The 23,798-nt window shown below is 40.6% G+C and overlaps 1 protein-coding gene across 1 annotated transcript in view; it reads left to right on the top strand.

The window, feature by feature from the left end:
• Positions 1-23,798, top strand: part of TUSC3 (tumor suppressor candidate 3) — a 123,170-nt gene that overhangs the window by 20,041 nt on the left and 79,331 nt on the right. Inside the window, exon 2 of the mRNA XM_080662383.1 lies at positions 16,288-16,457. Within this exon, the coding sequence (XP_080518509.1) occupies positions 16,288-16,457 (170 nt within the window). The remainder of the gene's footprint in view (positions 1-16,287; positions 16,458-23,798) is intronic.

The following is a 23,798-nucleotide window of genomic DNA, read 5'->3' as shown; positions in this document are numbered from 1 at the left end:
GTATGGAGATCCCACCTACTTTGTTCTTCTTTCTCAGGATTGCTGCAGCTATTCGGGGTCCTTTTTATTCCAGATGAATTTTTTTTTCCTATTTCTATAAAAGAATGCCATTGGGGTTTTGATAGGGTTTTCACTGATTCTGTAGATCACTTTAGGTAGTATGGACATTTTAACAATACTAAGTCTTCCAGTCCATGAACACAAGATTCTTTCCATTTGTTTGTGTCTTCTTTAAGTTATTTCTTCAATGTTTTGTAGTTTTCATTATGCAAATCTTTCACCTCCTTAGTTGTTTTTTGTAAGTGTTTTGTTATTTTTGGTGCTGTTGTAAATGGGATTGTTTCTTACATTTTTTTTCACAGGGTTTGTTGTTAATGTGTTGAAATGCATACTGCGGATGCGAATGCAATATGGTGCAGCAGCCACTATGGAAAACAGTGTAGAGGTTCCTAAAAAAAATTAAAAATGGAACTGCCTTATAACCCAGCGATTCCACTTCTGGGTATTTATCAAAAAGCAATTAAATTGCCGAAACCGGTATGGCTCAGTGGATAAAGCGTCGGCCTGCGGGCTCAAGGGTCCCAGATTCGATTCTGGTCAAGGGCATGTACCTTGGTTGCGGGCACATCCCCAGTGGGGGGTGTGCAGGAGGCAGCTGATCGATGTTTCTCTCTCATCGATGTTTCTGGCTCTCTATCCCTCTCCCTTCCTCTCTGTATAAAAATCAATAAAATATATTTAAAAAAAAGCAATTAAATATTTTGAGGAGATAACTGCACCCCCATGTTCGTTGCAGCACTATTCCCAATAGCCAATATGCAGAAACAGTGTGTGTCCATCAATCGATGACTGGACAAAGAAAATGGGGTTTGCACAGTCAGCCATAGAAAGGGAAGAATATGTGACAACATGAATAAACCTTGAGAACACTACGCTAAGTGAAATGCCAGTCACCAAAAGAAAGTACGGCATGATTCCACTTACATGAGGTATTGGAAATAGTTAAATTCATTGAATCAAAAAGTGAATGGTAGTTGCTGGGCACTGAGGTGGGAAATCGGGGAGTTACTACTAATCAACGGCTATGAATTTTCATTTAAGCAAGTTGAATGAGTTCCAGAAATGTGCTGTTCCACATTGCAGCTATAGTCAACAATAATTCAGGTGACTTAAAATTTTATTGAGAGGGTAGATCTTATGTTAAGTTCTTACTAAAATTTTAAAGAATTATCCCCCAAGGTCATTTTAAACAACAGTTACAAACAATTATGAATGAAACAAAAGGTGGCAATGATACTGCATTAAGATACATCCTAAGATACATGTACTCCCTCACATCCCCAAAATTTTCTGACTTCTAGCCAGGGATCATTAAGAAATATCAATTGAATAAGTCAGTGGCATTGAACATATCTGGCTGGAGGAGTAGTCACTGTTGATGAGGTTTCTCTTTTCCTGCCACCTGCACTACATTCCATCCCATGCTGGGAAAATAGGAGAATTTTTTTTTTTTCTGAAGATGCTTTAGAATTTCTTCTCTTGTTTCTAATGGTTTAGTGATCCTAATTTGGGTTCTCACTACAGATTGGTAATAGTGCTCTATAATTTTTGGCAGGTTTTTAGATTTCAGTTTTTTTGGCAATTTGATATTGAAGAAAGTAAAAATGTTTTTAAAAACTCGAGTATTGAATAGGTTAACTATTCTTACATGTGATCATACACATTTCATACATAGGGTGGGGCAAAAGTAGGTTTACAGTTGTGAGTATGCAAAACTGTATTCTTGCATTATTTTATTTATTATTGTATTATTTTCCATACAAACAAATGTATCAGTATAAATACAATGAACAATGGATCAGTTAATGTTATTTGTCAAACACTTGTTTACCACTGCTATGTGAAAGATGCTGTTTTCAGCACTTTACAGATATAAACTTAGTGTTGTGATTTTCTATTCATTATAGGGCATTAAACATTTAGTATTTAATCATAATAATTATAGAATTCAGTACTATTTTGGATTATTTTCTAAGGTGTGTTATAAATTCATGGTCACTTTGTAATAAAATAAAGAGTGAATACATTTCTCTTTAGATTTGAAAGCAAGACCCAATGCAGAGATTGACAGAGATTGACAGGGATGGTAGTGTGAAAGCAGTGTCACCTGGGGGATGTTGGAAGTACTAATTTGACAAGATTAGCTTAGAAAGATAAAGGCTAGTGGTTGTTCCCTCTGAATTTTTAATGTATCTTTTATGGTTAATACTTATGCTCCAGAGGGCAAAAGTAGTTCCAGTAGATGGGCGTTACATGTGTAAACATGTACCCACTAAAAGGGAGAAATGTAAAATATCATCAGAGTTTTGAAATGAAATTGGCCACCTGGTGAGATAGCAAACTAATTTTTACTAGAAGTGTTCACCTTTGGTCACCAACTGTCAGGATATTGTACACACCATATTGTGTGGGAGATTTAATTAAATTACATCCACTCCAACTCCAATTATATTCTTTAGGGAAGGGAATGGTAATGGATTTAAAAAAAAAAAAAAGGATTTTTTTTTCTTTCTTGGACAACTCCTAAAAGAGTACATTTATAAGAAGCATGAACCATTTATCTATTCTAAACAACAAAAAAATCCCTCTTATTTGAGAAGAGACTGTTCAATGAGGATACAGTTTTAGGAGGAAAAACCAGGAAAGGGAAGAAGGAAGGGGAACATCACCCTAGTAAGCAGATGTGCTGAATCAGAGCTGAAGACAGATGGTATAAGTAGATTCCCCTCTACTAATGGGGCCATATTTTGCAAGAAAATGTTAAAAACAGCTACTTATGGGAAGTGTGATCAAACACAGTAGTATAACTGCTTAATGTTTTTATGGAAATTAAAAATATTTAGATCTTAGTCGATGTTAAACATTTAATATTTCTTGAACATTCTACATTTTGAACCTCATAGACATAGTTAATTTGAGTAATTAGGTAGAGGACAATGTATTGATGTGTCAGTGAGTAGGTGTAAGATTGTTCATCTCAGCAAAGCATTGACTTAAAGGCAGACGGATCAAGGAGGACAGGGGTGTCTTGTTTTCGTTTTCTTTGTATTTTAAAGTGGGGAAAAATTCAACTTGCATATGAGAAACTTTTAATAGTATTTTATCGGTTTTGATTATTTATTGATAATTTTATCAAATGTGTACCAGCACTCTTGCAGGTGTTTACCTTTTTAGGGGAAATTTGAAGCATATCCTATTCAGAGACTCTGTTTAGTGATGGAGACATATAAAAACTAACAAAAATAAGTATAGGTAGGTTCACTTTACGATCTTTACGGATATGTCCATGCCTCTGTATGGTAAGAACTGGAAAGGTTTCAGAGTTAGGTAATTGACTGAATTGAGTCTTGACTAATGAGGGGGAGTTAGACGTGTTGATGAAGGCTGTGTGCTGGAATATGGAGTGTGTGTGTGTGTGTGTGTGTGTGTGTGTGTGTGTGTGTTGTGAGGTGGTGGTGATGGTGATGGTGATGGTGGTGGGGAAGGGAGATGAATGGAGAACCCCAGGTGGTACAACCATCTGAAAATATAATGCGTTCAGGGACTGTCAAGTAGTGGGTCCTTTTGCATTTGCAGGATTCCGTTGGGATTAACATGAGATGAGGCTGTACAGGTATAAATGGAAGCCATGGCTTGAAGGGTCAGAAATGCTATTCAGAGCATTTGAAATTTACATTGTAGGAGATGTGCAGACATTGAAGTATAATATACAGATATGTGAATCATTGCATATCTGCATTTAGAAAGATAACAGTAGAATTTTTAAAAAGGAGGGCATATGTACTACTTTCAACAATAAAGATAAATTTTAAAAAATATGTTCATAGCAGCACAATTTACGATAGCTAAGATTTGGAAACAGCCTAAATGCCCATCAGCAGATGAGTATATTAGAAAACTGTGGTACATCTACACAATGGAATACTATGCTGCTATAAAAAGAAGGAATTCTTACCATTTGCAGCAGCATGGATGGACCTGGAGAGCATTATGTTAAGTGAAATAAACCAGTCAGTGAAAGAAAATACCACATGATCTCACTCATTTATGGAAAATAAAGAACATTATAACCTGATGAACAAAAAGATAGATACAGAGGCAGAGAAGCATCGAACAGACTGTCAAGCTACAACGGGAAGGCTAGGGAGGGATGCGGGGGAGGTAAGAGATCAACCTAAGGACTTGTATGCATGCATATAAGCATAATCAGTGGACGCAAGACACTGGGGCGGGGCGGTGAGGGCATGTGCCTGCGGTTCGGGGAGGCCAGGGGAAGGTCAATGGGGAAAAAAGGGAGACATGTACTACTATTTCTAATACTTTAAACAATAAAAGAAAATTTAAAAAAATAAGTGGGAAAAACCTGTGTGACCATTGTTAAGAGAAATAGAAAATAATATGAAGGGGTTCTCTACAGCAATGGAAATAAATGCATAGATTTTTAAAACAAAATTATGATATAGAAGTTTCAATATGATATTGGAGGACATTAGACTTTAGGATTTGTTTCTTTTTGCTTTTTTATTTAGATTATAAAAGTAAGCCTTTGAATAGTGGTTGATGTTTATTGTGGCAGAATGGAAACTCCATTAATGTGGTTAGTACTGTGTTACTCTGCAATAATTTAATCTGTCCATTTCTGGCATGTTTATCACCAGAAAAACTCACAACTTTATTTTGCTAGAGCCAGGAAAATAATTTTTTTTGGCTTATATTGATTTCTTCTATCCCTTTACCTTATTGGTTCACTAAATTAGACTTGTAATTTCTGGGATTGCTTTCTTCAGTTTCTCAGTAAAGAGATACATAAAACCCTGGTTATTGAAGGATTTTTTACACATATTCGAGGTCCTTTTTCTGAAATGATCTAAGATGTTCGTTACTAAAGATTAATGTGGTAGTAACTGCACGTTAGAGTATAATGAAACAGCCTCATTTTCTCAAATACCAACCTGACCAAAAGTAAGGATTATATTGAAGTGAAGTGAGTGTAGATTTCAAAATACTCATAGAATCAATCGGTAGACGGGAAGATGAGTGTAGGAGCGGGAAGAGTAGTATAGGAACAGCAAGGAGGCATAGGGTAAGTGATGCACCCCTGGCTGCGTTAAACATTTCTTCCTGGAGGAATCACAGTATCTTATCTTCACAGCTACTCTTTTTTCAGTATCTTTCACTGTCTTTGTCCAGGGGGCAATAACTGTTCTGTTGTGTGTAGAGTAATGGAGGTGAAAATTTAAAACAACATGCACATTTATAAAGTAATCTTCTCTAGAGATAAACCATTATCAGTTTGCTGTATGTCCTTTCAGATATTCAGCATGTACATAAAATAAGTTGAACAAATAGTCACACACATCTCTTTTGAAATATGAATTAGTACTTTACACAATATTCTGAAAAGTAAGCCTTTTGAATTACTTAAAGGTAAATTGTGACTATCCTTTTAGGTAAGTCTGTCTCATCTTGTTATTGACTATGATCCTGTTCTATTCCGTGCCATATTACGATCTAAGCAATCTTCTTTTTATAGGCACACATAAGATTAACAGACATTTGCAATTATAAACAATACTGCAGTGAATATCCTTATACATAAGCACATGTGCCTTAACTGGTGATTTCTTCAGGATACATTATTAGAAATGTTATTGCTACACTAAAGGGTACACGCATTAAAATTTTATATGTCTTTTTAGGGTGACTTTGAAAGATTTACCAATGTATAACATATTAGCCCTTAACATTTTACATTAGTATTTTTAATATAGCATATTAATTTATGTGTTAAATGAAGCAATCTATTTATATAGTATTTTTAGCAAATGAATATTCGCACTAAACATGGGACCAGATGTACAGACTACTTCCAAGTTTTAATGATACACTTTTGCCCTGGACTGCTCTCTCTGATCATAATAGCAAATGCTTTAAGAAGAGTAATTCTGCCACAGTGGATGGGGAACCGGGTCTGGACCAAGAACTATGTCAGCCATGAGAGAGCTTTGGTAAATCTTTTTCTGAATTTGCAATGAAATGGAATTTTACCCATAGGTTCTCCCTTCCTGAGTTCTTTATTTTGATTTATCTTTTGAGTTCATCCTCAAGTAGTCCTGCCCCCCCCCCCCCCCCCCCCGCTAAGAGGGTCTACTCTATACGGAATTCATTTTTTTTGCTTGCTTTGCTACCTGATATTATTTTTGTGCTTTTATTAAATAATACATTTCAATTATGATCCATTCTTGATATTGTAGGGCTAAATGGAACAGTAGCAGGGACATCTCATTCTATTCTGGCTCCGGGTGTGAACTTAGGATATTTTCTCTAATATTATGCAACTAGAGGCCCGGTGGATGAAAATTCATACACTCGGGGGTGGAGCGGGGGAGAGGGTGTCCCTCAGCCTGGCTTGCGCCCTCTCGCAGTCCGGGACCCCTCGGGGGATGTCCACCTGCCGGCTTAGGCCCTATTTCTAAGCTGGCAGTCAGACATCCCTCTGGCAGCCCAGGAGCCCTTGGGGGGTGTCCACCTGCCAGTGGGGAGTGTCCCTAAGCCAGAGTCAGACATCCTTAGCACTGCCGAGGCGGCGAGGTAGGAGAGGCTCCCGCTACCGCCGCTGTGCTCAAAGCCGTCAGCCCAGCTTGTGTCTGAGCAGAGCTCCCCCTGTGGAAGCACACTGACCACCAGGGGGCAGCTGCTGCATTGAGTGTCTGCCCTCTGGTGGTCAGTGCAAATCATAGCGACTGGTCATTCCTGGCTGTTCTGCCATTAGGGTCAATTTGCATATTACCCTTTTATTATATAGGACTAGAGTCCCGGTGCACGAAATTCGTGCATGGTGGGGGGGGGGGGTGTCGCTCAGCCCAGACTGCACCCTCTCCAATCTGGGACCCCTCGAGAGATGTCCGGCTGCCTGTTTAGGCCCAATCCTACCGGGATCGGACCTAAACGGGCAGCCGGACATCCCTCTCACAATCCAGGACTGCTGGCTCCCAACTGCTCGCCTGCCTGCCTTCCTGATTGCCCCTAACCACTTCTGCCTGCCAGCCTGATCACCCCCTAATCACTCCCCTGCCAGCATGATTGATGGCTAATTGCTCCCCTACCAGCCTGATTGTCCCTAACTGCCCTCCCCTGCAAGCCTGGTCACCCCTAACTGCCCTCCCCTGCAGGCCTGGTCCCCCCAACTGCTCTCCCCTACAGGCCTGGGTGCCCTTCAACTGCCCTTCCCTGCAGGCCCGGTCGCCCCCAACATCCCTCCTCTGCAGGCCTGGTCACCCCCAACTGCCTTCCCCTGCAGGCTTGATCACCCCCAACTGCCCTCCCTTGCAGGCCTGGTCCCTCCTAACTGCCCTCCCCTGCTGGCCATCTTGTGTCCACATGGGGACAGCCATCTTTGACCACATGGGGGCAGCCATCTTGTGTGTTGGAGTGATGGTCAGTCTGCATATTACTCTTTTATTAGATAGGATAGAGGCCTGGTGCACGGGTGGGGGCCAGCTGGTTTGCCCTGAAGGGTGTCCCGGATCAGGGTGGGGGTTCCCTTGGGGCATGGGGCAGCCTGGGCGAGGGGCCTGTGGTGGTTTGCAGGCTGGCCACGCCCCCTGGCAACCCAAGCAGAGGCCCTGGGATCTGGGGTTTATTTATCTTCTATAATTGAAACTTTGTAGCCTGGAGCGGAGGCCAGGGCCAGCCAGGAAGTTTGGCTTCCTCTATCACCGGGGAAATCCAAGCCTCCTGCTTGTTCCGTGGCTGCAGCCATATTTGTTGGGATTTATTTATCTTCTGTAATTGAAACTTTGTAGCCTTTAGCAGAGGCCTGGGCCAGCCAGGGTGTGCAGGAAGCTTGGGTTCCTCCATTGCCGGGGCAACCCAAGCCTCCTGCTCGCTTCATGGCCGCAGCCATCTTGGTTGGGTTAATTTGCATACTCGCTCCTGATTGGCTGGTGGGCGTGACTTGTGGGTGTAGCGGAGGTACTGTCAATTTGCATATTACTCTTTTATTAGATAGGATGATTTCTACATAAAACCCCACATGAGAAGTTTCTTGGAGACTTAGGACAACAAATCTTTGGGCCTCTGCCAGTAATACAGATTTGATTTAGTAGGTAGCTGTGATAATTTTAATACCTTTTCTACAAAATAACTAAAGGAAATCTTTTGCTCTACCCCAAATATTTTACTACTCCTATCATTTGGAAGTAATTCAGTAGACCAAATCTTATTTTGGTTGATGAAAGGCATTGGCAAACATTTAAAGTACATTTAAAACTTTGCTCTTGGCTTGTTTGCTGTTGGATTCCATTTAGGTTTTATTGGTTTTAATAATTTAACCATCACAGATTTTACTGATCAGTTTGTGTGACTTAAGAATAAACTTGCTAAGAAAAATCATCTCTCAGTTATGCAATTAATAGTTGATGTTTTTGTTTTCACATATTCTTGTAGAAAACATTTTCTTTAGCTACAATACACATGTTGCTCTTACTAGTGAAGAGTTATATACAAAACTGGCTTTTAAAATAATGTATTATTTTGTGATGTATAATAGGATTTCTGCTATATTCGTTAACACTGGTAATGGCCACCTTACCTGGATCCAGGTCCCCAGGAGAGTAAGGCCAGCTGGCTGTGTACAGCTGTAGGAAGGGTTTCTTCTCACCTCTTGCAGCTGCTGTGAGTCTTTGTCACTGGAACCTGCTTTTAAAATGGGATATTTATTTAACAGAAAGATACAGAGTTCAATAAAGGTGGTGACTGAAACTAATGCAGTAGAATAAAAACAGATGCTCACTTAGCCCCCTTCATGACTGCCCCTTATTAAAATGACTTCATATTTTGATCCTTCAGGGGTCAAAATTCTAATGATGCTATCTCTTGACAGGAGAGTATTGTATTAAAGCAATTTACAGTGAAAAATTGTCACAGAGACAGCCCACATGAATTAAATAAAAACCCAAAACAACAAAATAACAGTCTTAACATTGTAGTAAAAAATAAAACAGAACAACTCCCAATTATAGTAAAGCCACTAATTACATGAATATTACTAAAAATATTTTTACTGTCTCTCTAGAAATAGTTCACTTAACAAAATATTGCAGTGTTGCAAGGTTTCTTCTTTCTATAAAAGGCATGAATATTTGAATAAATGTTTTATCAAATAACTTTTATTTCTACATTTTTCAGATGTGAGTTGAATTAGGTACTACTATTTTTGACATGTTGGTCTTAGGAAACATGTGTAAGGCTATTTCCACTTGTAGATACCCCTGTCCCTGTCACAAATGCCGATTCCTTTTGATGTACTTCGCACGGACCAGGTCATCTTTAGTGTCTTCTCTGAGGAGGAATTGTCTGAGAATTTCCAGTATTCCTCTCTAATTTTAAAGAGCTTGATATTAAACACATCAAAAAACTTTCAGGATGATTTATTTAAAGTCTTTTGAATCTCTTACTTTTGCAGCTTTGAAGTAATGATAGTTGAGTTTTCAAATAGAGTGTTACATTTCCTGCAGAAATACCATAATTTGCTGAGTTCTTAATTGATTAAACTGCCTGTTGGAATCCTTGCCCTCTCTGGGAATATGTATTATTTGCATTTAATATATTTTTTAATCAAAATAGTCTATTTTCTTATTTATTGTGTGGTCTTCTGAGTGCCATTAAGGCTCCTGGTGGTCTTTAGTGGTCAGTTTGTAATGTACATGGGGTGATGGAGTGCCTGGTCTCTGGTATTTTGATTTATGGAAGTATTAATTGCCCTTTATATTGTATTCAAACCTGAGAGGAATTGTATAATATTAAGGAAAATGAATAAGGATTTGTAGGAACAAATACTTTCAGGATTTGCATTTCTCAAATGCAAAACAACACGCATCTGGCTACTTCTGTTTGATTTATCAGTGGGCTTTGAATGAACCTCTTAGATACTAAAGTCTTGAAAAGTAAGACTCCCCCAAAATACAGGGAGACAGAAGGGGTCATGGTTTCTATGTGTCATCAAGAGATACCTTCAACATGTACTTCTTATTCTCACGCCAAATCTATATCCTGTGAATTACTATAAGCAAATTATATTGTGGCCATTTTGATGATAGCAAGTACCTAAGTAAATACTGTGTAGGTGACTGGTACATAGGCACATGAATGGCTATTCCTCTGTAGATGTCTCTTAAGACATGAGACCACATGTATATCTTTGTTTTGGTGCATCTGGTCATCATTAAAATGTACCTAGGTATAAAATATTGGAAACGACATCTATAATATCTATAATAATAAAAGCACAATATGCTAATTAGACTGGACAGCCGAATGACCTTCAGGACGTCCTTCCGAATGAAGCCACGGTGGTTGGGGCTGAGGCAGAGGCGGTTAGGGGCAATCAGGTAGGCAGGCGAGCAGTTAGGGGTGATCAGACAGGCAGGCAGAGTGGTTAGGGGCAATCAGGCAGGCAGGTGAGCAGTTAGGGGTGATCAGGCAGGCAGGGTAGTTAGGGGTGATGAGGCAGGCAGGCGAGCGGTTAGGGGTGATGATGCAGGCAGATGAATGGTTAGAGGCGATCAGGCAGGCAGGCAAGTGGTTAGGGGCGATCAGGCAGGTAGGCAGAGGTGGTTGGGTGATCAGGCAGGCAGGAGAGCAGTTAGGGGTGATCAGGCAGGCAGGTGAGCAGTTAGGGGCAATCAGGCAGTCAGGCAGAGGTGGTTAGAGGCAATCAGGCAGGCAGGCAGAGGCAGTTAGGGGCGATCAGGCAGGCAGGCAGAGGTGGTTAGGGGCGATCAGGCAGGCAGGCAGGCAGGCAAGCAGTTAGGAGCCAGCAGTCACAGATTGCGAGAGCGATGTCTGACTGCCAGTTTAGGCCCGATCCCGCAGAGATCCCTGCAGGACCAGGCCTAAACTGGCAGTCAGATATCCCCCGAGGTTTCCTGGATTGTGAGAGGGTGCAGGCCAGGTTGAGCAACCCCCTCCCACCCCTGTGCACAAATTTCGTGCACTGGGGCTCTAGTGTGAATATAAAAGTATTAGATTAGTGAGATTTTTTTTCATATTTAAGTTTTACTTTAGAATGAACAATTTAATTCCATGATGCTTAGTGAAATGTACCATTTATTTGTATTTTTGTTAGGAATTGGTTTGTAGAAACATGAATTGAGAACAATTTGAGTAATATCATGTTGAGGATTGGCATATAGATTATGCCAGTTTGTTTATTATAGTGACTTGCCTTAAAATTCAGTTTTCATAAAAAACATTAAGATAAAAATATAGGTTGGGTACGTATAGTTAATATGACTGACTACCTTAACTTCATTAATATGTGGGACCTGCTCTTGCTTTTTACAATATAACAGGCAAGGACAGCGTTTCTTCTTTTAAGATTCTAAATATTAGATTTCTTTTGTCTTTTCTGATCTGGTAGATTTATGACACCCCTGTTTCTATATCCTGGCCTTAGCCAACAAAATCCAACTGATCACACACTCTTTACATAGCCACTGTCAAGGTTTCAGAATTTTCCTCTGTGCTAAATTTAAATTAGCCATTACCAACCAATTAGTGTTCACAGACATGAGATCTTATATGCCATCTTGTCCTGATGGCACTAAGGCATTTAACACCAAAGCCATAACCATAATCTACACTAATAAAAGGGAAACATGCAAATTAACCATCACTCCACTACACCCACAAGCCACGCCCACCAGCCAATCAGGAGCGAGTATGCAAATTAACGCAACTGAGATGGCGGCCAGACACAGAGCTGGAGCAAGCAGGAGGCTTGGGTTGCCCTGGCAATGGAGGAAGCCAAGCTTCCCACCCATCTTGGCCGGCCCTGGCCTCTGCTCAAGACTACAAAGTTTCAATTATAGAAGATAAATAAATTTCAACAAAAATGGTGGCAGCCATGGAGCTGGAGCTGAGCAGGAGGCTAGGGTTGCCCCGGGCAATGGGGGAAGTCAAGCTTTCCCCTCGCCCTGGCCTCCGCTCAAGGCTACAAAGTTTCAATTATAGAAGATAAATAAATCCTAGATACTTCCTTCCAGCCGGCCCTGGCCTCCACTCAAGGAGGCGCGGAAAAAAAATAAAAAGAAAAAAAGGAGGGGCTGGGACCTTGGGTCACTGGGGGGTGATCAGGCCAGGATGGGATGGCAGGGGCCGTTGGGGGTAAGCAGAACAGCAGGGGGGCCAGTTGGGGGTGAGCAGGCTGTCAGTGGGTGTCAGTTGGAGGTGATCAGGACAGCGGTGGGGGGGGGGGCAGTTTGGAGTGAGCAGGCCAGCAGGGGGGCAGTTGGGGGTGAGCAGGCTGGCATGGGGGCAGTTGGGGGTGATCTGGCTGGCGGGGGGCATTTGGGGGTGAGCAGGCCAGCGGCGGGGGGCAGTTGGGGGCGAGCAGGCTGGCAGGCACAGTGGTTAGGGGCAATAAGGCAGGCAGGTAAGGGGCTGGAGCCAGCAGTCCTGGATTGTGAGAGGGATGTCCGACTGCTGGTTTAGACCCGATCCCTGTAAAACAGCAGTAGGACATCCTTCGAGGGGTCCCAGATTAGAGAGGGATCAGTCTGGGCTGAGGAACACCTCCTCTCCCCCTCCTCCCCCCCATGCACCAATTTCATGCACCGGGCCACTAGCACCAATATAAGCATTATTTTTACTGCTGGAGCTCCTTTGCCATAAGGCCTCGAGAGGAGGACCTGTTGTACTCTTTCCTCTTTCATTTTCCATAAATTTAACACAATGCTTGTCATGTAATCAGTAATCCACAATGTTCATTTATACATTTAGCACAGTGCTTGTCATATATTAAGTACTTGGAAAACATTAGATAGCTCTGAGATTTAAGATATTAATGAGATTATTTTTAAAAAGATTTCCACTTAGATGTTCCTTCAGAAGCCACTGTTCCTCTCAGTGTTGCTGATAGGAATTAACCTGAGGAGAAGGGAACAAAATTTGAGTACCTGTCCTTTGCAGGATGCTTGATATGAATTTTCCATACATTAAGTCATTTAATTTTACCAGCATTGTTGTGAGGTATTATTTGTTTTAGAGATAAAGAAACTGAGATCCAGAGAAATAATTTGGTAAGGTCACATTGCATATAAATACGGAACCATCATTTGACTTGAGCCATCAAGTTATTTTCTAATTTAAAAATAGACATATGGTGCTTTCTCAGTTTTCAAAGATTACATTATATTCCATCTTATGGATGTGTCTGTGTTCCCTGAAATACACAAAGTTCCCCCAGAAATTATTTTTTTTTACTTGTTCCCCTTGGGAAAAGGAAATCAAGGTTCCTGAGTATTACTCTCTTTAATGGACCAAAAGGGACACCCAAACAGAGGAGGTGGTGAAGTCTGAAAGCAGTTCTGCAGAAATGAAATGGTAGCAGAAGGAAAAAATTCCAACCGAGAGGAGCACAGATGGCCCTGAAATGGAAATACATACGACGAAGGGAAAAATGCACCTACCTGGCCCTTAAATAGGGCTACAGTCCCATCCCAGAGAAATGCAACTGTGGAATAAACCCCGTTTGGAGACTGTAGCTCAACCTGTGATTCTTTCTTAGGTCATTGAATTCACACTGAACAGTTTTCTGTTCCTTACTGAATGTTTCTACTATATCACCTTGCAATACTTTCTTTGGAGAATTAGCTAAACCTTCTTTATAATAGACTCAAGGCCTGGTGCACAGAATTCGTGCACGGGGGGGAGGGTGTCCCTCAGCCCAGCCTGCACCCTCTCCAATCTGGGACCCCTTGAGGGATGTCCGACTGCCCATTTAGGCCCGATCCCAGTGCTATCGGGCCTAAACAGGCAGTCGGACATCCCTTTCACAATCCAGGATTGCTGACTCCCAACTGCTCGCCTGCCTGCCTTCCTGATTGCCCCAACTGCTTCCACCTGCCAGCCTGATCACCCCCAACCACTCCCGTGCCAGCCTGATCAATGTGTAACTGCTCTCCTGCTGGCCCAATTACCCCTAACTGCTCTCCCCTGCTGGCCCGGTCACCCCCAACTGCCCTCCTCTGCAGGCCTGGTCACCCCTAACTGCCCTCCCCTGCAGGCCTGGTCCCCCCCAACTGCCCTCCCCTGCAGGCCTTGTTCCTCCCAACTGTCCTCCCCTGCAGGCCTGGTCACCCCTAACTGCCCTCCCCTGCTGGCCTGGTCACCCCTAACTGCCCTCCCCTGCTGGCCCAGTCGCCCCCAACTGCCCTCCTCTGCAGGCCAGGTCACCCCTAACGTTCCTCGCCTGCAGGCCTGATCTCCCCCAACTGCCCTCTCTTGCAGGTCTGGTCCCTCCCAACTGCCTTGCCCTGCTGGCTTGATCACCCACAACTGGCCCCCCTTGTCGGCCATCTTGTGGCGGCTATCTGTGTCCACATGGGGGTGGCCATCTTGTGTGTTGGAGTGATGGTCAATTTGCATATTACCTCTTTATTAGATTGGAAGCTCTTGAAAGTGTGAGTCAACCATGATGCCTTGCCCTTCCCAGACCTTATTTTCTGTACAAAGGAGACAGCTAATCAAATCACTCACTTCTGCACACTATTTGCTAAATAGAGACTCTGGGACTTGCCTCTCTTTAATTATGTGTTCTAAATCCATATTTAATGCTCAATATTTTTGCTATTATTTTCTTCAAGTGTATTGGTACTTTAAAAATACATCTTTTTGTATTATCTTAAAACATTTAAGCATCTGGAAACTACATGTTAACTTATTTACCTGGCCTACTTTTTACCGTAAAAAATGCATGCTTACAAAGAATTATTTTCTAGGCCTAATCAGGGAATTAAATTATAGGAACTTTCATAATAAACTATCTCACTTGTGTCGAAAAGTCTACTTTTTTTAAATGGTTCCCCAGATTTTTTTTTTTTAAAGACTGTGTGTGTGTATAGAGAGATACCACACATGAACATATTACACACACACACACACACACACACACACACACACACACACCACTATTACATGGATAAACAGCCTAGGAATTAACAGTAGAAAAACCAGCTTTGAATTCAGGCTTAACCACTTAGTAATTTGATCTTGAGTAAGTAATTTAGGTTCTCCAAACCTGATTTTTTTTTCTCTGTGGAATAGGGATGTTGATTGGCACCTGACATGTTGTATGCCTAGTGTGGTAACTGACACATTGGAAGTACTCATTAAACATGTCTTTTTGTTTGTTGTAAGCCTTATATTAAAGTATGGATGATAATGCTACATTTAAAAAATAAACTTAATTTTTTATGATTTCTGAAATGAGTGTGGCTAAGTGTTATTGGCTCCTTATCGGTGACAAATGATCAGAGAGCATTCTGAAACGATGATCAAAACCATATATCTTACAGCAGTTTCAGGTGCTTCTTGCTCTTGGATTATTGACTTTAAAATGGGAAAGTTGCTTGAGGCAAGAGATATAAAAACTGAACACTCTGCTCCTTGTGGGTGGAAAGTGGAACAAAAGTTAACGTTGTGTGAATACTCCAAAAAAAATAGACATCCTGTACTTTGATTTTTATTTTAGAAGTTTATAAGTAATAACATGTATCTCTATATATAAAAACCTAAGCGACTGTTTGAACGGTAGCTATGATGTGCACTGACCACTAGGGGGCAGACACTCGATGCACAGGCATGGAATCATGGAACAGACTGATGAATCTCAGTGGGAAGAGGTGGGGGTGGGAAGAGATTAACCAAAGATCTTATACGCATACTGGAGCCCGGTGCATGGATTCGTGAGTGGGGTCCCTCAGCCTGGCCTGCAGGGATCGGGCCAAAACCAGCAGTCCGACATCCCCCGAGGGGTCCCGGATTGCGAGAAGTTCCATATTGCATTTAGTTATTTCTCCCTCTTCTCCATGTTACTGTTCCTCAGCCTTTCCTGGTCTTTCATGAACTTGACACCTTTGAAGAACACTGGTTATTTTATAGACTGTTTCTAAACTTGGGTCAGTGTAATGTTTTCTCATGATTAGATTGAGGTTTACCTTTTTGCTAAGAATACCATGGAGGTGATGTGCTCTTACCTGTGGGTCTCAATGGAATACGTGATGTTGATGTGTCTTATTACTTCTGATATTGTTCACCAAAACAAGGACTTTTAACAGAAAATAACATTGGCTAAAATACAATCTTACGTAATTCTGCTTATATGAAATACAAACTGAAGGACTTTAACCTTGTGTAAATTTAAATTCCTATATTTAATTGCAGAATCTGTTAGCCGAAAAAGTAGAACAGTTGATGGAATGGAGTTCCAGGCGCTCAATCTTCCGAATGAATGGCGACAAGTTCCGAAAATTTATAAAGGCACCACCTCGAAACTATTCTATGATTGTCATGTTCACGGCTCTTCAGCCTCAGCGGCAGTGTTCTGTGTGCAGGTAATGAAGCATTTAAAAATTTAAAAAACTGCTATCCCGTGCTTATATGTTTACTTTATTATATGTAAGATAAATGTACATAAATAGAATAAAACAGTTGTTCAATGTTTTAGTAATATGTAACTGTGAGCATTTAAAAGTAAGCTAAAATCATTGTATTCTAGGAAATGACATTGATAGGCCAATATTCTTTTAATTATGTAACATATTTATTGACCATTTTCATATATAATCATGAAAAATAGTTGTCAGTATGTCCTATCTAAAGGTAAGAATGTGATAGAATTTGGTTGGAATATGGCCTTGCAGTTCACTAGACAGTGGAGTAGTCCCTTTAGACTAATCTAACAGTTTTATAGAGAGGACACACACTTGGGAAGTCCATTTAGTTTTCAATCTCTCCAATGTCTAGAACTTGCTTCCTGTGAAATAGAAGTAAACAATTTGAAATGCATGAAATATTTTTCAGTAGAAATATCCTAAAGAAAATTTTGGACAAGTACAAATATAATGCATATGTAGCAAATGCTGTTTTTTAATGAAACTTTTTATTTTGAGATAATTGTAGGTTCATGTGCAATTGTAAAAAAAAATAATGCAAACAAATCATATACTTTTTACCTGTTGGCCAGCAGTGTTAACATCTTTCAGAAATATACACACTCTCACCAGCACGGTGTTGGTATTGATACAATCAAGATACAGAACAGGTCCATCCCCATAAGAATCTCTCTTGTTGTCCTTTATTGCCACCCCCACATCCATTCCACTCCCGACCTCCAAAATTTGTTCCCTATTTCTGTATTTTGCAAGACTGTTATGTAAATGGAATCATACAGTGTATGACCGTTTTGGTTTGCTTTTCATTCACTTACTGTAATTCCCTCAAAATCCATCCTAGTTGTTGCATTTATCAATAGTTTAATCTTTTTTTACTGAGTAATATTTTATGATATGGAAATACCACACTTGAACCACCCATATGTTAAAGGACATCAGTGTTGTTTCTAGTTTTTGGCCATGACATATACAACTGCTGTGAAACTTCTTATACAGGTTTTTGTGTGAACTTGTTTTTGTTTCTCTGGGATAAAAACCAGACAGTATAGTGCTTGGGTTCTATGGTGGCTGCCTGTTCAGCTTTACAAGAAACTGTCTAAATGTTTTCCGGAGTGGCTGTGTCAGTCTACGCATCTACCAGCACAGTGGTCGGCAAACTGCGGCTCGCGAACCACGGTTTGCTGCTCTGTTGACTAATGAGTTTGCCGACCACTGTACCAGCAGTGTGTAATTGAGGTAGTTTTTCCATCTCCTCACCAGCATTGCTGTTGTCACTCAGATAGAGATGGAGTGCTGTCTCCTTGTGGTTTTATTTTGCATTTCTCTAATGGCAAATGGTATTGAACATCTTTTTATATGCTTATTTCTCGTGTTGAATATTGTTTTGCATTCTTATTTATCATCCATATATCTTAAGTGGAATATGTATGGTTTTTTTCCCATTTTAATTGGAGTTCTCAGAGTTTTTTATGTATTACTAGAGGCCCGGTGCACGAAATTCATGCATCGGGCGGTGGGGGGGATATGTCATCCCTCTCACAATCCAGGACTGCTGGCTCCCAACTGCTCGCCTGCCTGCCTTCCTGATTGCCCCTAACCACTTCTGCCTGCCAGCCTGATCACCCCCTAACCACTCCCCTGCCTGCCTGATTGATGCCTAACTGCTCCCCTGCCAGTCTGTTTGTCCCAAACTGCCCTCTCCTGCAGGCCTGGTCACCCCTAACTGCCCTCCCCTGCAGGCCTGGTCCCCCCTCAACTGCTCTACCCTGCAGGCCTGGGTCATCCCCCCAACTGCCCTCCCCTGCTGGCCTGGGTCCCCCAACTTCCCTCCTCTGCCAGCCTGGTCACCCCTAACTGCCCTCCCCAGCAGGCTTGATCATCCCCAACTGCCCTCCCTTGCAGGCCTGGTCCCTCCCAACTGCCCTCCCCTGCTGGCCTGATTGCCCACAACTGCCCTCCCTTGCAGGCCTGGTCCCTCCTAACTGCCCTCCCCTGCTGGCCATCTTGTGGTGGCCATCTTGTGTCCACATGGGGGCAGCCATCTTGTGTGTTGGAGTGATGGTCAATTTGCATATTACTCTTTTATTAGATAGGATAGATGCTAGTTCTTTATCCGATATGTGATTTTCAAATATTTTCTTCTTTTCATGCTCATAATGGAATCCTTTGCAGATTTTAATTTTGGTGAGGTCAATTTGTAACTTTCTCCTCTTACAGTTCCTACTTTCCTTATAAAATTGAAGAACTCTTCTTAGCCCTAGATCCCCAAATTTTTTTCCTATGTTTTTTTCTAAGAGTTTAGTTTTAAATTTTGATCTGATCTTAGAGAGAAAGCATTCAGTCTTTCATCATTAAGTATGATATAGCAATAGGATTTTTATAGATGTCCTTTATCAAGTTGAGGAAGTTCTTTATTTGTAGTTTGCTGAGCGTTTTTATCGTGAATGGGTGTTGGATTTTGTTAAGTTTTTATTGATGTGAATTGCTATGATTTTGCTTCTTTAGCCTGTTGATATGGTGAATTACTTTGACTGATTTTCAAATGTTGGACCAGTCTCACAATTTGGACTAAATCCCACTTAATAGTGGAATATTATTCTTTTTATGCATTGCCGGATTCTGTTTGCTAATATTTTGTTGAAAATTTTCACATCTAACTTTATGATAGATATTGATCTGGGTCACTTTTTATATCATATTAATGCTATTTTGTCTAGTTTTGGTACCAGGGTAATATTGGCCTCATAAAGTGAATCGGGAAATGTTATCTCCCCATTTATTATTCTGAAAGAGATTGTGAAAACTTACACAATTTTAGAAGATTATGTTACTACTACTTTAAATGTTTGATAGGATTCTCCAGCAAAACCATTCAGGCCTAGAGATTTTTTTTTTCCTTAACCATTGTCTGTTTCTTCTTAGCTGACCACTTGACCACTGTTTTCTGAAAAACAATTGCTTTTTGTGTGGTAACTCCACACCCAAACTCTGCACATTGTATATTCATCTGTAGACTTTTTAAAAATGTCTGAATCATTGTTAACTCTAGTGGAAATGGAAGTTATTAGTGACATAGTCAATGAAAAAGACAAAACAGTTCTGTTCATAGGAGTTTACAGAAAGAGAATTTCAGTGTTCTGAAATTTTCAAGAAGGATCTCATCACAACCTAATAGTGAGTATATATAATAGGGCATGGCTCATAGTGGGTAGAGAGGATAGTGAACAAAAGTATTTTGAAAAACAGCACTTCAGATTATTCTGAGTTCCTCTCCTATCAAATTTGAGGACCAGTACTCAAGTGAGCATTAATACTGCTGTCAGAATTGGGCTAGCATGTATGGATAGGGAAGGAATATATATATCTTAAGGGATGCTGTGAAGCCCTAGGCAGGAAAAATGCCACTTTAATTGACATTTTTGTGTAAGAGTTGTTTCCCCTAAAACTACAAAATGTCTTTTGCCATGCTATAATATATGTTTTAGGAAAATCATTTCCTTGCACCTAAAAATTGAATTAATTGAATTACTATATTCACTACTCTGTGAAGAAATATATTTATTTGATGATTGTATTTCTGGCAGGTATAGTCTAGAAATATCAAAGTATTTATTTCACAGTTACATATACTTGTATATACTCAGATAACATTAACCATAATATACTGTTAAATGATTTTACTTAACATATCATGTTGTTAAATGAATTTTCAAATATGGACCCTTAATTTTATTTGTTTGTTTATTGATCCTAGAGAGAGGAAGGGAGGGAGAGTGAAAGAAACATCAATTGGTTGCCTCCCACATGCACCCTGACTGAGGATTGAACCTGAAACCTGGGTATGTTTTTGGTGTATGCATGGATGACACCCAACCAACCGAGCCACACTGGCCAGGGTTGGGCCCTTAATTTTTTTAAATAACAGAGCTCAAAATAACCTTTATTTATTTGTTTGCTTATTATAGACTATCTATATAATAAAAGCCTAGGCGACCATTACGGCGGAACAACCAGAACAGCCGGTCACTATGATGCACAGTGACCACCGGGAGCAGACGCTCAGTGCAGGAGCTGCCCCCTGGTGGTCAGTGTGCTCCCACAGGGGGAGCGCCGCTCAGCCAGAAGCCAGGTTCACAGCTGGCGAGCGCAGCAGCGGTGGCAGGATCCTCTCCCGCCTCCGGGGCAGCGCTAAGGAGCAGCGAGCAGGCTGGCAGTAAGGAGCGAGGGGTCCCGGACTGCGAGAGGGATGTCCACCCCTACGAATTTTGTGCACCGGACCTCTAGTTTTCTAATGCAATTTCATATTTTAGAATAATTTTAGATTTATGAGAGAAAACATTTGAAGTAATTATAAAAAGCTAAGATAATTTGCAAATCAGGGTGGTGGTAGGTTGTGAGAGAAGTGAGAAAGAACAGGTGAAGCTTTGAAAAGGAATAAAAAATGTAGAGTCAATATATGATTCCCATACCCAGACATTCTGATTTAATTGCTTTGGGATGGTCCCAAGGCAATGACATTTACACAGACATGGTCTCTGTAATTCCAGTATAAAACCAGTAGAGAGAAAGGGAAGGTAAGAAGCATGTTCATGATTCATAGTTTTTATTTGTTTTTCTTGAGGAGCAATGGGATTGGGAAGACGAGTTGGATGACCACATAGTATTGAGGATCCCTTTTGAAACCAACTTCTTATTGAGGAATCTGTAGTTAAACCATTTCTGCCCCAATACTCAGCAACTTAGGGGCAAGAAAACCTTCCTTAGGGGTTAGCATGTTTGGCTTATGTTAATAGGGGTTAGGGAAGTGCTTTGAGAGTGCTAGTGATACAGTACTACTATTTGAAATGTGTGGTTATGGGTTCAAAGTTGGATGGGGGATCAAAGGAAGCCAGGGAACAGCTGATAAATTAGGTGTGAAATAATTAAGTTCTATTTTAATGAGAGTGAAGAACAGATTTTGTGTAAAAATAGGATGGGGTTGAAAATTAAGAAGATGTCATACAGGGTTTACTTAATAAATAATTTATAAGTAATTTACTGAAGTATAATATAGGTGATTGTTGATGTTGTAGAGAAACTTACAGGGCTGTGGTAATGTCTAGATTAAACCATGTGTACTGAAATTATTGAGGGTGATGATGGAGTTGGAGAGGAAGAAAATTAAGTGAGCTGATAGAGGGATGCCTTGGAGTTTGTTAGATGAGGATGATACGTTTATATTACAGAGTGATAGAAATGTCAAAGGAAGATTTGTTAACTAATGGTGGATGAGCATTGTTCTGAGGTTTACTATTATGGAGTCAAGAGTACTGTGACCCGTAGGATAGTTGGCAGAGTAGATCCAAGAGATCTCAACTAAGAAAAGGTAAAGTGTTGAGAAAAATTATTCAATTATATTCTTATATATTCTAAATTTAGCCTCAAAGGGAGTTGTAGATTCATTGAAAGAGACACCCTATCATAAGCAGCCATCTTTTTTTTTTTTTAACATGAATTAAATTCTAGGTTCTTCAGTGTCAATGAAATTTTGAGCCATTTTTATAATTGTGTAGAATATTTGTAAAAATTTATAGTTATAATTTTAAAATCGTTGTGCTTTCATTTGTGAGACTTTTTTTTTTTCTTTAAGATATTTTCTTCTACAGTTAACGCACACTTAGATTCTCCAGTTGCTTTAGGCTGGTGAATGAGCTGTTGGCTTCCTTGTGAGCCCTCTGAGCAAATCATGCTGCTCTTCCTTCACACAGTCAGTTTATTCACAAATTTCAGAATTCAATTCTCACCTTCTTCAGTGCTAACATCGAACTCCTGGGCCAAATAAAGTTGTTAATTAAGACGACTCAATACAATTCTCACCTCCCTCCCGTAAGTGTTAACTCCAACTTCCTTTATCAAATTGTATTAAAGGGAATATTACCCATAATTGCTAAATCTTTTAGATGTACTCTACCACAAAGTTACTCATCTCTTCCAGAAGTCACAAAAAATTCTGAGAACAAAATATCCTCTTCTAAGGTTATTACTGTGGATCAATAAGTATAAGAAGAAAACGACCAGGTGAAGGAAAATAAAGAAGTACACGTAGAGTCATGCAGGATGCATGTATAACCAAAGTTTTGTGATGTCTTGGAGATTTATATATTATTAGATTCAAAATAAATGAAAATTTTAGTGATTAAAAAGGTATTTTATAAGTGAGTTGAATAAATTGTTACATTAACATATTAAATGTTAAGTAGCTAACATCCATCTCATCCATCTCATCTGATAAAATAAAATTATTGTTTACTGTGTGTAAACTATTAGAGTTCTATGTTGTCATATATATTAATATGTGACACATAATGACTATATATATATATATATATATATATATATATATATACTAATGGCCTGGTGCATGGATCCGTGCACATTGAAAGGAAATTAGAAGAAATATTTTAATATCGCTATTCGCCCTTTCTCTATAATAGAAGTGTCAACCAAATTCACAATCGACAATGACAGATTGAAACACACACATGCGATTGGCGCCAGTGAGAGCTCTATATGTATAGTGCATGTGCGAGTCAATGTTTATTTTTAAATTGCCAGTGCGTGTCATATGTACCTGCAGGTCGATTGGACAGACATATGTACAGTCCATCACTTAGCCTTTTATCCTATCTAATAAAAGAGTAATATGCAAATTAACCACCACTCTGCTACACCCACAAGCCACGCCCACCAGCCAATCAGGAGCAAATATGTAAATAAACCCAACCAAGATGGCTACGGCCACAGAGAGCAGGAGGGAGGCTTGGGTTTCCCTGGCATTGGAGGAAGCCAAGCTTTCCGCCTGCCCTTGCCGGCCTAGGCCTCCACTCAAGGCTACAAAGTTTCAATGATAGAAGATACATAAACCCAAACAGAAATGGCGGCAGCCACGGAGCTGGAAAGAGCAGGAGGCTAGGGTTTCCCCAGTGATGGAGGAAGCCAAGCTTCTGCAGCCCTGGCTGGCCCAGGCCTCTGCTTAAGGCTACAAAGTTTCAATTATAGAAGATACATAAACTCCAACAGAAATGGATGCCGCCATGGAGCAAACAGAAGGCTTGGCTCCGCTCTAGGCTACAAAGTTTCCATTGTAGAAGATAAATAAACCCCAGATCCCAGGGCCTCCGCTTGGGTTGCCAGGGGGCGTGGCCAGCCTGCAAACCACCACAGGCCCCTCACCCAGGCTGCCCCATGCCCCAAGGGAACCCCCACCCTGATCCGGGACACCCTTCAGGGCAAACCAGCTGG

This window comes from Plecotus auritus (assembly GCF_963455305.1).
Source record: "Plecotus auritus genome assembly, chromosome: 3".
NCBI classification, from domain to species: Eukaryota; Metazoa; Chordata; class Mammalia; order Chiroptera; family Vespertilionidae; genus Plecotus; species Plecotus auritus.
Note: the sequence above shows the minus strand (reverse complement) of the source record. Positions and strands in the feature narration are given on the sequence as shown.